The following is a 16,557-nucleotide window of genomic DNA, read 5'->3' on the forward strand; positions in this document are numbered from 1 at the left end:
AATTTAACAATTTATGGCTCATGAGGATTGAGTTATGTTGAGACATGTTGCCATGTCTCTACACTGTCAATCAATATGTGCTGTTTGTGAGTCTTAGTGTGTTTGTGTGTGGGCGTGTCTAAGTGTGTGTGTGTGTGTGTGTGTGTGTGTGTGTGTGCATGTATGTGTATGTGTATATACAGATGTGTATGTGGGGATGGGAGGGGTGGGTTTTGTCATTTTTATTGTCTGTTTTAATTATTTTTTGTAAAGCACTTTGTGTTGTATTTATATGTATGAAAAGCACTATATAAATAAAGTTTGATTGATTGAGTAGAAAGGAAATAATCAATGACAAAATTAAGTCTCTTAGTGTCAATATTTGCAGTCACTCCGATTCACTTTCACAAAATGATCGATCGTTTTTTTCACAGTTCACAGTGATCAAATCGAATCAGTCTTCTATAAAGTCTTCCACCAGTTTGTTGAATTCATCGGCGTACCTCAGGTGGAGATTGTGTTTACCCTCTGGCATCAGGTGTAATCTAGATTTCAGATTTTAAAAATTCAGGGAATACACGTGTCACATGTGTCATTTCTTGAACTGAAAGTAATTGTTATGTTGTTGTTTAAATGTGTGTACTTGATCTCATCTCACCGTGATCCCTTGATTTGTTTGAGGAGGACCTGTGGGTGGATGCTGGGCACCATGGGGTCTTTCTCTCCGTGGATGATGAGCGTTGGACAGCTGATTAGGGGCAGAAGCTCCAGACAGATACTCCCTGAGCAGAGGAGATTAACCCTTAATAGGGCACTCATTGAAATACTTGCAAATTCCAAATTTCAACCCTAGAGAATTGGAGGATATTACATACAGCCAAAAAAAATCATCCGGGGGAGGGGGGAAATATTTTGAGAAAAAAGTTTACGAGGTTAAAGTGGCAAATCTACAAGAAAATTTTTTGCAGATTTATATGATTTAAAGTGGTGAATCTGCGAGAAAAAAGTTGTTTTTTTCCCCACTTTTTTCTCGTAAATCTGTGACTTTTTTTGCACAGATTTGCCACTTTAAATCTCTTAAATCTGCGATTTTTGTTCTTATACATTTGCCATTTTAATCTAGTAAATTTAATTGCTAAGTCTAGCAACTTTTTTCTCGAAATATTGTCAAATGTCATGGTGTCACCGTCTGTGACGTAGCCTGATCTTTGCTGATTAGCTGGAAGAAATCCATGTGGTTCTACGACCAAACAGAGAGACTTGGGGACCCCGTTTTGATATCCACTGAAGTTACCAAATATAGTTCTTCGCCCGATAAAGGGTTAAAGCAAACATTTAGGCTTCTCAGCTGACATTTATTAAAACAATAACACTACGGAGCAACTCAGATTTATTCTCCATATGTTCCTTGTGAATATAAATAGTAGGGATGCTGTGGAAGGAATAAATATATTCCATCAACACTGCAAACACTTACTGGTCACTTTAAAAGGTACACCTTGTTAGTACCAGGTTGGGTCCCTTTTTTCTTTTAGTGCTGCCTTACTTTTTTGTTGCATAGATTCAACAAGCTGCTGGAAACATTCCTCAGAGATTTTGGTATTCTGGCATATTGATGCAGATATTTTTGGCTGCACAACCATGATGAAAATTTCCTGTTCCACCCCATCCCAAAGGTGCTCTGTTGGATTGAGATCATGGGCCATATTCACAAAACTTTAATTTTGTCTCACCACAAAGTGATAGAAAATGTAGACTCGTCAGATCAGGCATTAATCAACCTTTTTCAGACCTTCTACTATCCAATTTTGGATGGACTGTGCCAACTGCTACCTCGGTTTCCGATTTCATTCACTTTCTATCAGCTTATGAGCGTGACATGAGCGTGTCATAAACATGACATGGGATGTGTCATGAACATTAATGACACTTTGAAGTAACATTAATGCTCATGATACTTGTCATGTCATGTTTCTGACAGGCTTGTGTGAAGTCATTTATTTCTCTTGAGTTACATAATTTACACACAGTGTTATTACTATGCCAATAGCCATCATTTTTTACATCCTTTTTGAGTGAAATGATCAATAAATGTCATATGTTCCTGCAAAACTTGAAAAAATGAGTTAGGCGATTATATGTGTGTGTATGTATATATATATATATATATATATATATATATATATATATATATATATATATAAATAATCATGGCTGATTAGACATTAAACCATTAAAACAATGAATATAATAGAGTGAGTGTAGTGTATATTAACCGTACTTAACAAACATCATAATTCCAATAACTTGTTTTATAATTGCATCATGACATCTTGATTGTATTTTTTTTTTGACAGTTTCACCTTCACTTGTGTAATGAGTCTTTAACAACATGTTATCAGTACCTTCAGGTCTTTTTGCAAACTGTGAGATCCCGTCCCCCCAGGCCTCCCAGGTTTTAGCAAAGCCTTCTACTCCATACACCTCCTCCATGGGCTGCCTCATCCTCACACTCCACTTGGAGACATCACGGACGGCTGCATGTTCCCACAGGAACCCATGCACACACATGAGAATACACAGTATAGATAGTTAAAACAGATTACATCATGCACAGTCCACACACTTTTTTGGACCACAGTGGCAGATCACCATTGTAAAGCGTGAGGTCCTGCTGGGACACAAAGGCATTGGCTCCCCATACAACCATCTTGCTTATCAGGTCCGGGTACTTCGCTGCTGCAATCAGAGCGCTGATTCCTCCGTCACTCCACCCCAGCAGAGAGAACTTGCTGAAGCCCAGCGCCTGCACATGAAATGACAAGTATTATACATTACTTACAAATAGGGTTGTCAAAAGTATCGATACTCAAAAAAGTATCGATACTAAAACGTTGTATCCAGATACAATACTCATTTTCAAAAGTATCGATACCTAGCCAAGGAATGAACACTTAAGTTAAGTTATTGTTATTTTTTTTATCAAGCTTGCCTAATATTGTGCACAGCATACAACCTCAAAATATTGTTCTAATTGTTATTGTTTATTGTATTTATTTATTTTTTGCACTACCTCAGACCTGAAGCTTGTTATCAGTTTCTTTTTGCACAACTGTTTTTTATTATAAATATTTAACCTGTGGTTCTGTTAACTTTTACATGTTGCATTTTTCTTGTTAATACAAATATTTCTGTTAAATTTTGGAGTCTTTGTTTTTAATCCTTTTGGAATCGAAAATGGTATCGAGTATCGATTATTTTCCTGAGAATCGGTATCGAGTTGAAAATTTTAGTATCGTGACAACCCTACTTACAAAGTGTCTGTTGTTTTACATGCACTAAAAACGAACATGTAGAGGTCTTCGAGAGATCAGAGGAGGTATTATCAGATATAACTTGGGATCTAACGTTTAAAGAGGAATGCAGCAACGGCAAAATGCTTTGACTTGCTTTTTTAAAGTCTCTTAAGTGCATCATAAAGGACTTTATTATATAATTCCAAAACCATTTATTACTCAATGCTTTCATTCAGCTGTTTTTTTTTTGGACACAATTATAATTCCCACTTTTATTCTGAATGCCAGACGCATATTCACCATCTTTCTCTGAAGTTTTACCATCTCCCAAGAGGGGTTTGTTAGTATGCTATGTAATTCAGATTCCTAATAATCATCCTAGTACAATTATGATAAGACCTTCATCAGATCCACTCCATCCTTTGCATCCCTCTCATAGAAGTCAGGGGGGAAGTCTCTGTCTGGGGGGCGGGATTGTCCGTAACCCCGGGGATCCCAGCCCACTAAGGTGAAGAGTTCCTTATTCAGAGACTTCATCTGAGGTCCAAAATCTGTCCGACTGCTCCCTGTGATAGAATAGACAAAAAAGGGGTTGTAGAACCTGATAATGTAATAAATTCCCGATAATGTAATAACCCTGATAATGTAATAAAAATCTGCACTTGAGTCCATTGAAAATGTAATAAAACCTGATAATGTAATAACCTCAAATTAATGTAATACTTTATTACATTATTGGTAAAAAGTGTATTACATTATTGGGAAATGCACTTTATTACATTATCGGGAAGTTATTACATTATCAGGTTTTATTACATTTTCAATGGACTCAAGTGCAGATTTTTATTACATTATCGGGAATTTATTACATTATCAGGTTCTACAGGGGTTTTAAAGCTGTATAAGAAAAGGAAGGAAGAAGAAGAGGTGTTGTCGTATTTACCCAAAGCACCAGGAAGCAACAGCACAGCGTGTTTCCCTCGACCTGTCTGCTCGTAGTACAGATCCACTCCATTAACATGCTGCCTGCCTGAGGCCACTGAAGAGCTGCAGGGGACCAGACAGAAACAGGTAGACTGTGACAGTAATGGTCATACTGATGGATAGAAAAACTCTCCTGAACAACATCAGCTTTTGTTTGACACTTCCAAAACCAAACAAGAGCAAAACCAAACAAGAAAACGGAAACTAAAGATAAGCTTGCTATTTTTGCAAGGGTGGAAAAAGAACTCAGATATTCCACTTTAGTAATTATAATACCACCGTGTAGAAATATTCCTTTGCATTCAAAATTTTCTTAAGTAAAATTAGTAGATAAATATTCGCCTAAAAATGTCTTTAATGTACCTAAAGTACTATTAAATACCTAAATGTATTTAATGTACCTAAAGTACTCGAATTGTCAATTGTCATTAAACTGTGTTGCAGCTGGTAAAGGTGGAGTTTTAGGCCTACTTTATATATTGCCAGGTAACTTAAGCCCTAATTAAACATCATTATTTATTAGTTGACTTGTATTCTGTTAATAATCCCAACATCAAAAAGTAGTCAAAAGTAATTGATGCTGTCAGAGAAATGTAGGGGACTAAAAAGTACATTTATTTCTGAAATGTTGTGGAGTAGAGGTATAAAGCAGCAGGAAATGGAAATACTCAAGAAAAGGACAAACACCTCACAGTTGTATTTAACTGCATTACTCACTTTCCACCACGACCTTTTTGTCACCCTATATTTTTAAGAAATTAAAGTAGAGTGACACTTATACAATATCTTAATAATAAAACTATGATCTAAAATAATAAAACACCATACACTACTAATAACCCTAAACCTGATGTGTTACTTGAGATATATATATATATATATATATATATAGATGGATAGATATAGAAAGATATAGATAGATAGTTTATTATCTGAATTATTGTTGTTATTCATTCCTTTAAATCAATATTATTATTCCATTTCATTTATAAAACACAGAATCTTACATTGTAGGAGTGTTAAATAAACACAAAAAAATACTTATATGAGCTATTAAAATACTACTACCACTATCAGATTAATTAGATTGAACAGAAATAAAGTGGATTTTACAGTAGTGTGCTTGTAGATTTCGTGCATGGTGATATGCACGCCAGAAATGGAGATATGGTGCTCAGCATGGACACACTGCGCCATCTAGTGGCTTTAAATCAAACAAGCCTGCAGACAAATTCTGCTAAAAGGACGTGGAAGTTAAAAGCAGGGCAGGCATTTCCTTTTTCTCCCTGCAGCACTGCGCGGTCAAAGTCCACAGCTAATGTGCATAAAAACATGCAAGTATCAAACAGAAAACATTAAAACAGTTACCAGTACGGCTGGATCGCTGTCATGATTCTCTTAATGTCACATCTGCATTTAATCAAACGTCCACCGAGTAAAAACAATGCCATTCTCTGGAGCTCCGCACAGCCCGAGTGGTTCTCTGCTGCAGGTTTTCTTCTCTCGGAGGTTAAATATTGAACAAAGTCTCTCTGACTGCAGATCTGTAATCCTTCACTGCACGGTTTGTTTTTTAGTGGAATCCAGGAAGCTGCAGTCAGTTTGGCACTTTCCACGACGTCTTTATTGACATAAGATTTAAAGCGAAAGTACGATTACGAACCGAAAGGCAATATTCACCTGAAATGTGAAATGTCAGATTAGACAATGGGGAATATTACACTTATTATTTCCTAATAATTTCCGAGTAAATTTAATCTAAAGGCCAGTGTAATTTAGTACAGCAGGTGTTATTTTCCAAGTTGTAGCTGAAGTTCCATATAATCACTAAATATTGCCTGGAGATAACTAATGGAGATATATAGATATTTGTTGGTTACACCAGCAAGTAATTGAAATTAGGTCAGAACCACTAAACATGCTGAATATAGCTTTTACAAGAAAATAAGGAGACATATTACTAACTTTATATGGGCTATGCATGACTTTAAATATTTGCTTGTTTTCCAAAATGTAATCAACAGACAAAGACATATGCAGTGTATACAGTTATTCTATGTAGTTACTTTACTGATACAGAGAGAGTTTAACCTCTTATCGACAACCTAAAATACTTATTTTGGATTTTGGAAGGGAAAAGATGCAGAAAAAGTACAGTCGACACCAATCAGAACAGTATCGAGCATGCAAATGTGAATTGTATTTAATTTTCTCTGCAGCCCAAACAGATGTAATAATTGCATCATTTTCTACAGTAGACTTCTAGACATGCCATATGTTTAAAATATTTTTTTATAAGGGAATCCTCTTAAATGTAGTAAAAGTTTCAGCTGATAAAGTAAAATGTGTGTGTTTGTCTGATGGCAATGTAATTAGTTTTGCAGGTGTTGATTTGTGAATTAAAGCATTGGACGAATTCAAAGTTTGACCTGATGATGGCGCTGGATGAAGAGTGAAGGGATCGACAAACCATTCCATTGCACTCCATTCAAAAAGTTGTTAATAATTCACTAAAGAAAGTCAACTGTGAACCTCATGGTGGCACTAGAGGAACAGTCAGGGGATCAAGCCAGCACCTAACATGTCTTAGGGTTGTGAGATCTTGTTGTCACTGATGTTGTTGTGTAGTGAACATGCAGTGTTCATTTAGCTGAAACAGATGTTATTCTCTGTTTCCTGCCAAGGGACTGATCATGTAAATAAGCTCCTAGTACTCTAGTACAGCTATGAAGCTGTGCACAGTCACTGCCAAATAAAGAAATACATAATAAAATCAATAAAGTCAATAGGATTCTTCGTCTGAGGACAATGAATGTTTGTACCAACATTGGGCCAATCAACCTTGTAGCTGTTGAGATACTTCACTGGATAATTGAAAATAATCAAAATCAGAGCACCAGCATATCTACTAAGATTCATTGTAATCTAATCAATATTTATTTAAGTTAGAGGATCAACAACATTAGTGGGCTTCATCCTCTGGGGACCACAAATATCTGTGACTAATGGCATTGCATCTTTCAAAGTTGTTCCAATATTTTACTCCAAAACAAAATGTCAACCTGCTGGTGGTGCTAAAAGGAAAAGTCAGTGGATCAACATAGTCAGTAGGATTCATCCTCTGAGACCAATGAATATTTGTACCAAATTTTGTGTTTCACACGATAAGTGAAAATTGAAACACCGAAGCCATTTACATTAACTGTACCAAAATTTATTGCAATCTAAGTATGTATAGACCTTTGACTTAAAAACAAACAAAAACAACAACATCACTGTGGGGCGAAAGGCAAAGTCAGGGGATCAACAAAGTCAGCAGGATTCATCCTCTGAGAACCATGAATGTTTGTTCCAAACTTTATGCCAATCAACCTTTTGAGATATTAACTTAAAAATTGAAAACTTGAAAAGTAAGAGGATCACTCAAGCCAATAAGATTCAGCCAACACTGGATATCTGTACCAAACTTCATTGCAATCTCATTAATACTTGTTAAGACATTTGACTAAAAAACTAAAGCATGGTGGCAATAGAGGAAAGGTCAGGGAATCACCAACATCGGTGGGCTTTATCCTGTGGGGACCATGAGAAGTTGTACCAAATGGCAAGGCAATCAACAAACAATTTGTTAGGATATGTCCTTCCAAAACAAAAAATGTCAACCTGTTAGTGGTGCTAAAGGAAAAGTCAAGGGACAACAAAGCCAGTAGGATTCATCCTGTTGGGGATCACCAAACATTGGTGGGCTTCATCTTCTGAGGACCATGAATATTTGTACCAAATGGCCATCAACCAGAGACTTTTTGCAGTATTTCACTCCAGAACACAAACCTGTTGGTGGTGCTAAAGGAAAAGCCAGGGAATCAACAAAGTCAGTAGGATTTATCCTGTTGGGACCATGAATACCTGTTCCAAATAGTATAAGTCTAAAATGGTTGAGATCAAAGTAGAGGACTGGCCAACCACAGACATAACTAAAACACCAAAAGTTCTCAGGTTCCAGCTTGATTTAACTGTAAACTCAAAGACTTCGGGCTCTGGGAAACTGCAGATGGCATTTTTCATTATTTCTGAAATGAAATAAACAAGAATATAATAGACTTATCAACAGCCACACTGATTGTTAGTCACAGCCTTAGAACAACTGTCTGGAGGAAATTTTGTATTGTTGTGGCCGACAGATATTGATTATCTGCTTGGCTTATCAAAGAAACTGGCATCAAATGTGAATGTAACTTCTGAGGTAATGCCTCCTCCTCTTCTTCCTTTTAAAGACCGATTTATCAATATGCGCTATTTATCATCACCAATGTATCACATCCTTTAGAGTCTATTTCACACAGCCCCCACCCCCTCCTCCCAGACACACAAACACACACCTACACACAGTGGTGCTCTGACGGAGGTGTTTTCATACACCATTTGTCTGTTTATGAATGGTTTTGACCCCTCGCTAGCTGAGATGAGCTGTTCAGACCTAATTCTCTGAGGCAGGCAGCTTTTTGTAAACGCCTCCACTCTCCCCTGCTTGTCAGTGCGTCTAGGCTGCGTGCCACACACTGAACCACACATAGGAACAACAGAAAGTTGACAAAGCCGGGCTAAAAATACCTCGACTGCCGCAGAGCGATGTGCTGAATTTACTGGAAATGCAGTGACTTCAAGTGGATGTCCACTGAGAATTAACACATTAAAAATAAGTTTTAGTTCTTTTTTAATTCTTAGACAGTTATTCTCTAAGAAATTAGAAGAGTAATGAAGCATCAAATTGACTAAACAATGTAAAATGTGAGGATTTTCTTCTTTTTCCATGATTTATATACTAGTAAACTGAATATCTTTGCAATGTTGATCCACCATTTATGTCCACCATTGAAATAAATCAGCAACCCTTGGATTGATTTCCATGAAATTTGTTACAGACATTCATTATTCTAAGAGGATGAATCTTACTTTCCATTAGCATCACCAACACACAATGACATTTTTATTTTGGAGTAAAATACTGCAACATGTCTTGTGTTGTACATACATTCATTGTTCCAAGAGGATGAAACGACTGACTATAATTAATCTACAACATTGATTGGCATAAAATTTGGTACAGAAATAAAAATACCTTGATGGCTCCAGGGGCATGTTGATGTGAAATGTTACAGAATTCACTGGAAATGCAGATTCAAGTGGATGTCCACTGAGAATTACCATATTCAAAATGTGCGTTCTTTAAACAATTTTTTTTAGTGCCAAGACAAACTTTCTAAGCTATTCTCAAGAAATTAGAAAAGTAATAAAGTATCAAACTGACTATTCAACTTAAAAGTGATGATTTTCTGCTTTTTCCATGATTTATATCCCCTGACTTTTTCTTTTTTTTAAGGTAGCTAAAAGGTTGACATTTTAGTTTTTTGGAGTAAAACAATGCGACAACTTTCAGGTTGATTGCCATGCCATTTTTTGTACAGATATTAATTGTTCCAAGAGGATGAAACCTAATGACTTTAATTTATCTACAACATGGAATGGAATAAATTTGGTATTGAAATAAAAAGGGCTCCAGAGGGATGTGTTAAAGATGTAGCCGAATTTAATGGAAATGCATCAAATTACCTTAAGTAGATTCAAGTGGATGTCCACTGAGAATCCACACAATTTATAATAAATGGGGGAATTAGTTCTAAGCATAGACTTTATAAAAATAGTGGACGTAGTTTTTAAGCCTCAATTTTAGCATTTTGTTCATTGTTATCTGTTTTGAAGATTATTAGCATTATTGGGTTTTTTTTTTTTAAAAGCAGATTGAACCTCTCTGCCTAATTCAAACCAGTAAGAAATGCTCAGATAAAATTAAAAATATATTTAAAAAATGCCATGTTAAAATGTTAAAATGTCGTGTTCATGTAGGACACCATCTATCACACAAATAAGCTGTTTTTTAAAAGTGTTTTCAGGACTTTTAGGCCAGCTGAGAATCCACACAATTTATAATAAATGGGGGAATTAGTTCTAAGCATAGACTGTATAAAAATAGTGGACGTAGTTTTTAAGCCTCAAGTTTAGCATTTTGTTCATTGTTATCTGTTTTGAAGATGTTTTGAAGGTTAAAAGCAGATTGAACCTCTCTGCCTAATTCAAACCAGTAAGAAATGCTCAGATAAAATTAAAAATATATATTAAAAAATGCCATGTTAAAATCTTAAAATGTTGTGTTCATGTAGGACACCATCTATCACACAAATAAGCTGTTTTAAAAAAAAAGTGTTTTCAGGACTTTTAGGCCAGATGTGGAATTTATAGTTCAAAGACAACTCATATACCTCAAGAATATTATCTAAATTGAGATTTATTCCAAGTGGCATGTATTTTGAGCCTCGTGCAGCTCCTTGTACGGTAAAGCACCACAGCAGATAGTGATAGCTAGGCACGCCTGATCTTTTCTCTTCTGCCCTCTTGCCCTCTACCATCTTTGTCTGGCTGGTATGTGCCCATCCACAGTCCCATGACCCAACTCCTGGTCTAAATATAAATGTACAAGCAGTGCTGCTAAGGTCACATTACGTCATACCAAGCAGCACATTCCCAATCAAGTAGCACTCATGGTATGAGCTGTGGAGGCGTCGAAGGCTTTATGATATCCATGGGTCAAAAAAAAAAGTCAGCAGTTGTGGTTTGAAAACAATGGCACGTTAGCAGCCAGAGAGAGGGCTTGATGCTTCAAAACCTGGCGAAAAGGAACTCAAATTGTCTCCTATTGGGTTATTTTCAAGACATCTGCCTGACATGGGTAACGGAATAAATAAGGTGGAGTATCAAATCTCATCCATGTGCTTTCACAGCCTCTTCATCCTTCTTTTAACTCAATTTTCTAACTGTCTTTAGGTCTTGCCTGATCTGTATCTGGGAAATCTCAAAGGTAAGATGTCCCGCGCCTTGTCATTTGAGTGAAGAATTGATTTATCTTCAGGATAATGTAGTAGAGCGTGTTTCAGTTCCTCATACGGGAGGGGGGCATGTGGTGAGATGCTACACTGAGCTCAGTTTCTATAGAGTGGAGAGGTCACAGTGTAGAGCAGAATGATTGAAGTAGCGTATTTTGATGTTTAAAAAAAGTCTGTTTTTGCGAGGGTTGGTGTGTTACTCTCTGTCAGCAGCTGGAGGAAACAAATTATTTCTGAGGGCTGCTGAGTGCTTGAGGGTTGGTGTAGGAGGGGATGCCCCGCAGTGTGGGGGTGTCCCCGGTGTTAACTGTATTCCACATCGTTCCATGAAGCTGCAAATGCAATTATTAAGCTGCTGTTTTTTAATCTGTGCCCACAGGCAGTGGTGGAATGTAACCAAGCACATGTACTCATGTGCTGTCCCTATGTATAACTTTGAGGTACTTGTTCTTTACTTATTATTTCCATTTATGTAACTTTATACTACTCCACCACTACATTTTAGAGGCAAATATTGTACTTGTATTACTCCATACATGTAGCTGCCAGCTTTAATTACTTTTCAGATCAATTTTTATAAATCTAAACCACATAAAAGTATAGTTAAAGCAATAATTAAGTAGTTCAAATTAGTCCTAGCTTGACAACAGCAAAATGCTGCTTACATAAATGCATCAACTGTACCTAAGTTTTGAATGCAGGACTATTACTTGTTGTGGAGTAATGCCACAGTAAAGGCTATAAATATTTCTTCCACCACTACACACATGTAATGGTGACTGCACAGGAAATGTCTTAAAAATATGCATCACTTTTTGTAAACATGGCATGTTCAGAGAACTGTTATACAGGAAATCTAATCTCTTATCCGTTTTGCTCAGCATATATGACAACATCTCAAACAAATTGTCTTCTTACAGTTAGTTTAAGCCAGTATAAGGAAGAGTAAAAACTTTTTTTTTAAATGAAAAAAAAAATCATAGAACATACGTGATTGAAAGACTATGTGGAATCTACAAACAAAATGTGTTTCTTGTAGATTTTAAGTAGTTAAGAAATAAGCTGACAAAGTATATTAAACTAGCTAATTTACTTTCTTATTTCACTTAAATGTTTAATTTTAAAGTAAACACACTAAATTAGATTTGTGTTAAAAGCTTAAATGGCAGTTGCTGCTACTCTATGTTAGCGTTAGCTGGGTTTTTATGTCGCATTGGATTTAGCTACTGTTTCATTTTGTTATGCGTAATGAAATGAAATGACCAAGATCTTATTTAATCAAAATAAATGTTTATCAGCTAAGAAAATATGAAAAAGTAGCCTGAATTTAGTTTCAGCTAGCGTTAGCTTGTTGTAGCTGCCAGTGTGGTAAATATTGACCAAATCGCCTCACAAAGTATATTAAACTAGCTAATTTACCATCTAATTTCACTTAAATTTGTAATTTTAAAGTAATCACACAAAATTAGATTTGTGTTAAAAGCTTAAATGGCAGTTGCTGCTACTCTATGTTAACTTAGCTGGGTATTAAAGCAGCATAATGGTTGGATTTAGTTACATTTTGTTTTGCGTAATGAAATGAAATGACCAAGATCTTATTTAATCAAAATAAATGTTTAACAGCTAAGAAAATATGAAAAAGTAGCCTGAATTTAGTTTCAGCTTTAACGTTAGCTTGTTGTAGCTGCTAGCTGGTAAATATTGACCAAATGGCCTGTAGTGACTGTGTTTTGACTTTATGGAGCAGCATCACTGGTTTGTGCTCAGCAGAGACAGTTGTCAACACCTGACACCCATAAAAATATTTATCTCATGACCAACACACTTGTCCTTTTATTTTTATTTTATGACCTTCAAGTGACTGGCTATACAGTTACATAATCAGATTGTGTTTCCTCTGCAACTATCTATCTATATTAAGTTCAGATTAATCTATTTTGCGGGTTATATTGTTGTTTTTTTGTCTTGCAGTTTATACAAAATGTGTGAAATTGGGGCTAGATACATTTTTTTTTTGGCTGGCAGGAGGGTTCAGTAGCCTACAGACTCATCTGGGTCTTTTATAGGTGGCATCAGCACCCTGCAAACTTGCACAGCATGAGAAAATTGTGCACAAGACACATCTGTCCGAGGTAGAAAACATTTGGCTTCCTTTTAAAGACCAAAATTTGATTAGAACAATTACTGTTTCTTGCTTCTGGGCCAAGCTGCTGAACTGTTTTAGAAACACTGGTTTTCCGGTTTTTCTTTCAGTTCCAAATCTTTTGCTTGGGAGCCATTAGAGGAGGGGGGTTGTTGTTGTTGGGTAGAAAATGCTTAATTTAGGTTGGGCCTAACTGTGCATGGGTTGATTTTACTTAAAGACGACTGATTTTTTTTGTGATCCACAGATGCACGAGACCCGGAGCTGTTGGCGAAGCACAACATCACCCACATCCTGTCCATCCATGACACAGCTGCACCCATTCTGGAGGTGAGCCCTCTTCTCTGCGTCTTATATTGGCCTGTGTGACCCTCTGACCCTCAACATTAATCCGACCACAAAGTACACAAAGTACACAAAGTAGTAAACACCTCCCCTGAGCCCACCGGGGATGTTTTTCCCCTTCAGTGCCCCTGCTACTCGTTCTGAAAGTATTAAATGCTGGTAGCAGAGCTGAGGTGCCACTCTGTCTTTTTCTGACTAAATATATTCATTAGGACTGCAGCTAAAAGAATCATTATTGATTAATCTGTCAATTAATTTTCCAATTGCTTCTTCTGAAAAATGGCAAAAAATAGTGAAAAAGATCCATCACAATTTCCCCAAAACTGAAGTGACTTCACACTCTTGAGAAGCTACAATTTAGACTTGAAAATGGACTAAAATATTTATAATTTTTTTTTTTTTTCATTGATTAATCAACTTGTCATATCAGCTTAGAGGGTTCCCATTCGGCAACCAAGAAATGTATTATAGGAGACCACTTTAGTTGCATTTTCACAGGAAAACATGAAGAAAAAAGGGTGTAAACTGAGTCACACAAAGTCAGATTGTCATAGTCATAGACCACTTCAATCTGTGTGAAAGTCAGATGTTCTAATTTTCAATTTTGCATGGAAAGTCCTTTTTTCTTGTATCAGTCACAAGAGCTGGAATTCACCAGGTTTCACTAAATAAGCAGTTCTCTGACTGACCCAGTGATTTTTTTCAGGTGAATATCTGTTTTCAGTCAGTAATGCAGCTGTGATGCAGATGCAAGCCATCAACCTGGGAAATACAATTTTTCACACAAGATGCTTTTAGCTCAGCAGCTTGAAGTCCATAGTCTTGAAAGTGGAACTGCATTAAAATGAGAGAAAAAAAGGTTTCTGGCTTTTCAAGGCTGCATTTAGACGTGGCAAAATATGTTTTTCTTATGTGTCCTTGAGCAAGTGAGTGTGAGAGAAGAGAGAAACAGGTGATACTGTGAGAACCTGGTAGGTTGAAAGTAGAAATTTGCTCTCACTGATTTCCATTTTGTAACCGATGTAAGAATATATCGTCCGCACTGCAAACTGCAAAATCTCTTCTTGGACAAATAAAGCTTATTTTAGGGACGTTATCCTTTCAGAATAAAAGCAAATTATCCATTTTAATTTGGTTTTAATTGCCCTTATATGTGAGTGAAATGTTCTACCCTTTCCGTCCGCTTTTGACTTGTTTTTGAGAATCTTGATCTTGAGGGTCCACTTTCACAACTTTCATCTTTTCTTGTTGAAAGCGAGCATGAAAAGTGCTCAGAGATTTCTATATACTTTCTCCGTCCATGCCAGTATGTTTCATAGAACTCTGAAGAGAAACAGCAACTTGTATTACGGTATCACTACCCAAACTGGTCAACCACCAAAACTTTTTGTAAGGTTTTGGGCTTGAAATTATGTCTGACTCGCTGAACTGTGTTGCCCGAGCTAATCTTTGATCTTGATCTTTGGATTGGTCTCGCATTTATAAAAATGACAAAGCTTTTTAAGCTACGATGACTCAGGCCTGTTTTACCGGTGTAGGCCAAATGGCCAGATGGGATGGTATATTTGCATACCTAACAGTCAAACTGCTGACTGATTGATTTCTTGGAAGACAGCTTGATGGTTCCTGAGAGAGGAAGGTAGAATTTGCAACCAAGTCTCTGAGGTGGGACGTGCCCTTTACTGTGCAGTATAATTAACATACCGCAAAATAAACTCACAAGGTCACTTGTAGGGGACAGAATCAGAATCAGAAACGGAAGCATTTATCCACTATATGCATGCACATTACTTAGATATTCATGCTTTCTGTGTGCCTAGGTTTTATTTTCAATGAGTCATGGTGGTGGTGGGTCTGAAGAGTGATGGTGCTAAGATATAAGACTTCTCAGCATTGGTTTGCATAAGAAATTAAGTTTTCTGTCAATAACTAAAATTTCACTGACATGAAAGTTACATGTTCCTTCATTATATGCACATAGTTTTGATGCGTGTGTGTTTGTGCACAAGACTGTGGCTGCAGAATGAGTGTGTGTGTGTGTGTGTGTGTGTGTGTGTGTGTGTGTGCGTGTGTGTGCGTGTGTGCGTGTGTGTGTGTGTGTGTGTGTGTTGGCTAACCTGTCTGGACCACTTCCAGAGCTCGGTGTGTCCCAGAGGGCTCTGGGGTTTTTGCAGCGGTGCAGTCATAACGGGACAAGGTAGTTTCTGTCCACTGCATGTACTGTACCATCAGCTGCCAGGTGCACAGTACACAAACACACACATTAAACACATGCGAATATCGTTAAGTCGTGACCTACCATAAAAAGCAGGGTCAGATGGGCAAAGTTTCAGGGGCCGTCCTATACAGCGAGAAACAGGAAGTGTGTTAGACCCGGTGTTCAAACAGATGACCTGACAGGATGAAACACTTATTACACAAAACATTCATTAATTCAACAGGTTTATCTGCTGAAAAATATTGTTTTTTGAGTCTTAACTTCTCCCCTCTTTGTCCTCCAGGACATGACGTACCTGTGTATATCAGCTGCTGACCACTCGAAACAAAACCTGTGAGTAATTATATGATAAATAAACTTATTTTTCACAATTTAATGATACAAAATGTTTGTATAAAACTTACTTTGTGATACCTTATGAGCATGTTTCATTTATGAAAAGTGGTTTTCATTAAAGTATTCTCATTAAGTACATTCATGTATATAGAACAATCCCATATACTACTGAATACCAAAGACTTAGAACTATCAATAAGTCTTATAATTTGTAATGTCTTCTGATTGGAGGGCTGGTTAAGTCGTTAAAATTTGATATTATAAAGACTGCAGAATACTAAATCAGTACTTTATTAAGTTGAATCGATTGATCATGGA

General features: G+C 36.7%; 2 protein-coding genes across 2 annotated transcripts in view; one reads left to right on the plus strand and one right to left on the minus strand.

Annotated features, from left to right (window-relative positions):
* Window positions 1–301: 301 nt before the first annotated feature.
* Window positions 302–5,864, minus strand: bphl (biphenyl hydrolase like). The gene is made up of 7 exons (XM_059341526.1): window positions 5,628–5,864; window positions 4,219–4,322; window positions 3,675–3,841; window positions 2,632–2,785; window positions 2,385–2,516; window positions 638–761; window positions 302–524 (listed from the first exon to the last, which is right to left on the minus strand). Exons 1-7 carry the CDS (start codon window positions 5,708–5,710, stop codon window positions 434–436), a joined length of 855 nt encoding a protein of 284 aa, XP_059197509.1. The 5' UTR covers window positions 5,711–5,864; the 3' UTR covers window positions 302–433.
* A 5,175-nt stretch (window positions 5,865–11,039) lies between these two features.
* Window positions 11,040–16,557, plus strand: part of LOC131978075 (dual specificity protein phosphatase 22-B-like) — a 12,620-nt gene continuing 7,102 nt past the window's right edge. The window contains exons 1-4 of the mRNA XM_059341583.1: window positions 11,040–11,060; window positions 11,139–11,172; window positions 13,588–13,670; window positions 16,187–16,236. Of these exons, the coding sequence (XP_059197566.1) occupies window positions 11,040–11,060; window positions 11,139–11,172; window positions 13,588–13,670; window positions 16,187–16,236 (188 nt within the window). The remainder of the gene's footprint in view (window positions 11,061–11,138; window positions 11,173–13,587; window positions 13,671–16,186; window positions 16,237–16,557) is intronic.

The sequence above is a fragment of the Centropristis striata genome, chromosome 9 (genome assembly GCF_030273125.1).
Source record: "Centropristis striata isolate RG_2023a ecotype Rhode Island chromosome 9, C.striata_1.0, whole genome shotgun sequence".
In the NCBI taxonomy this organism is placed as follows: Eukaryota; Metazoa; Chordata; class Actinopteri; order Perciformes; family Serranidae; genus Centropristis; species Centropristis striata.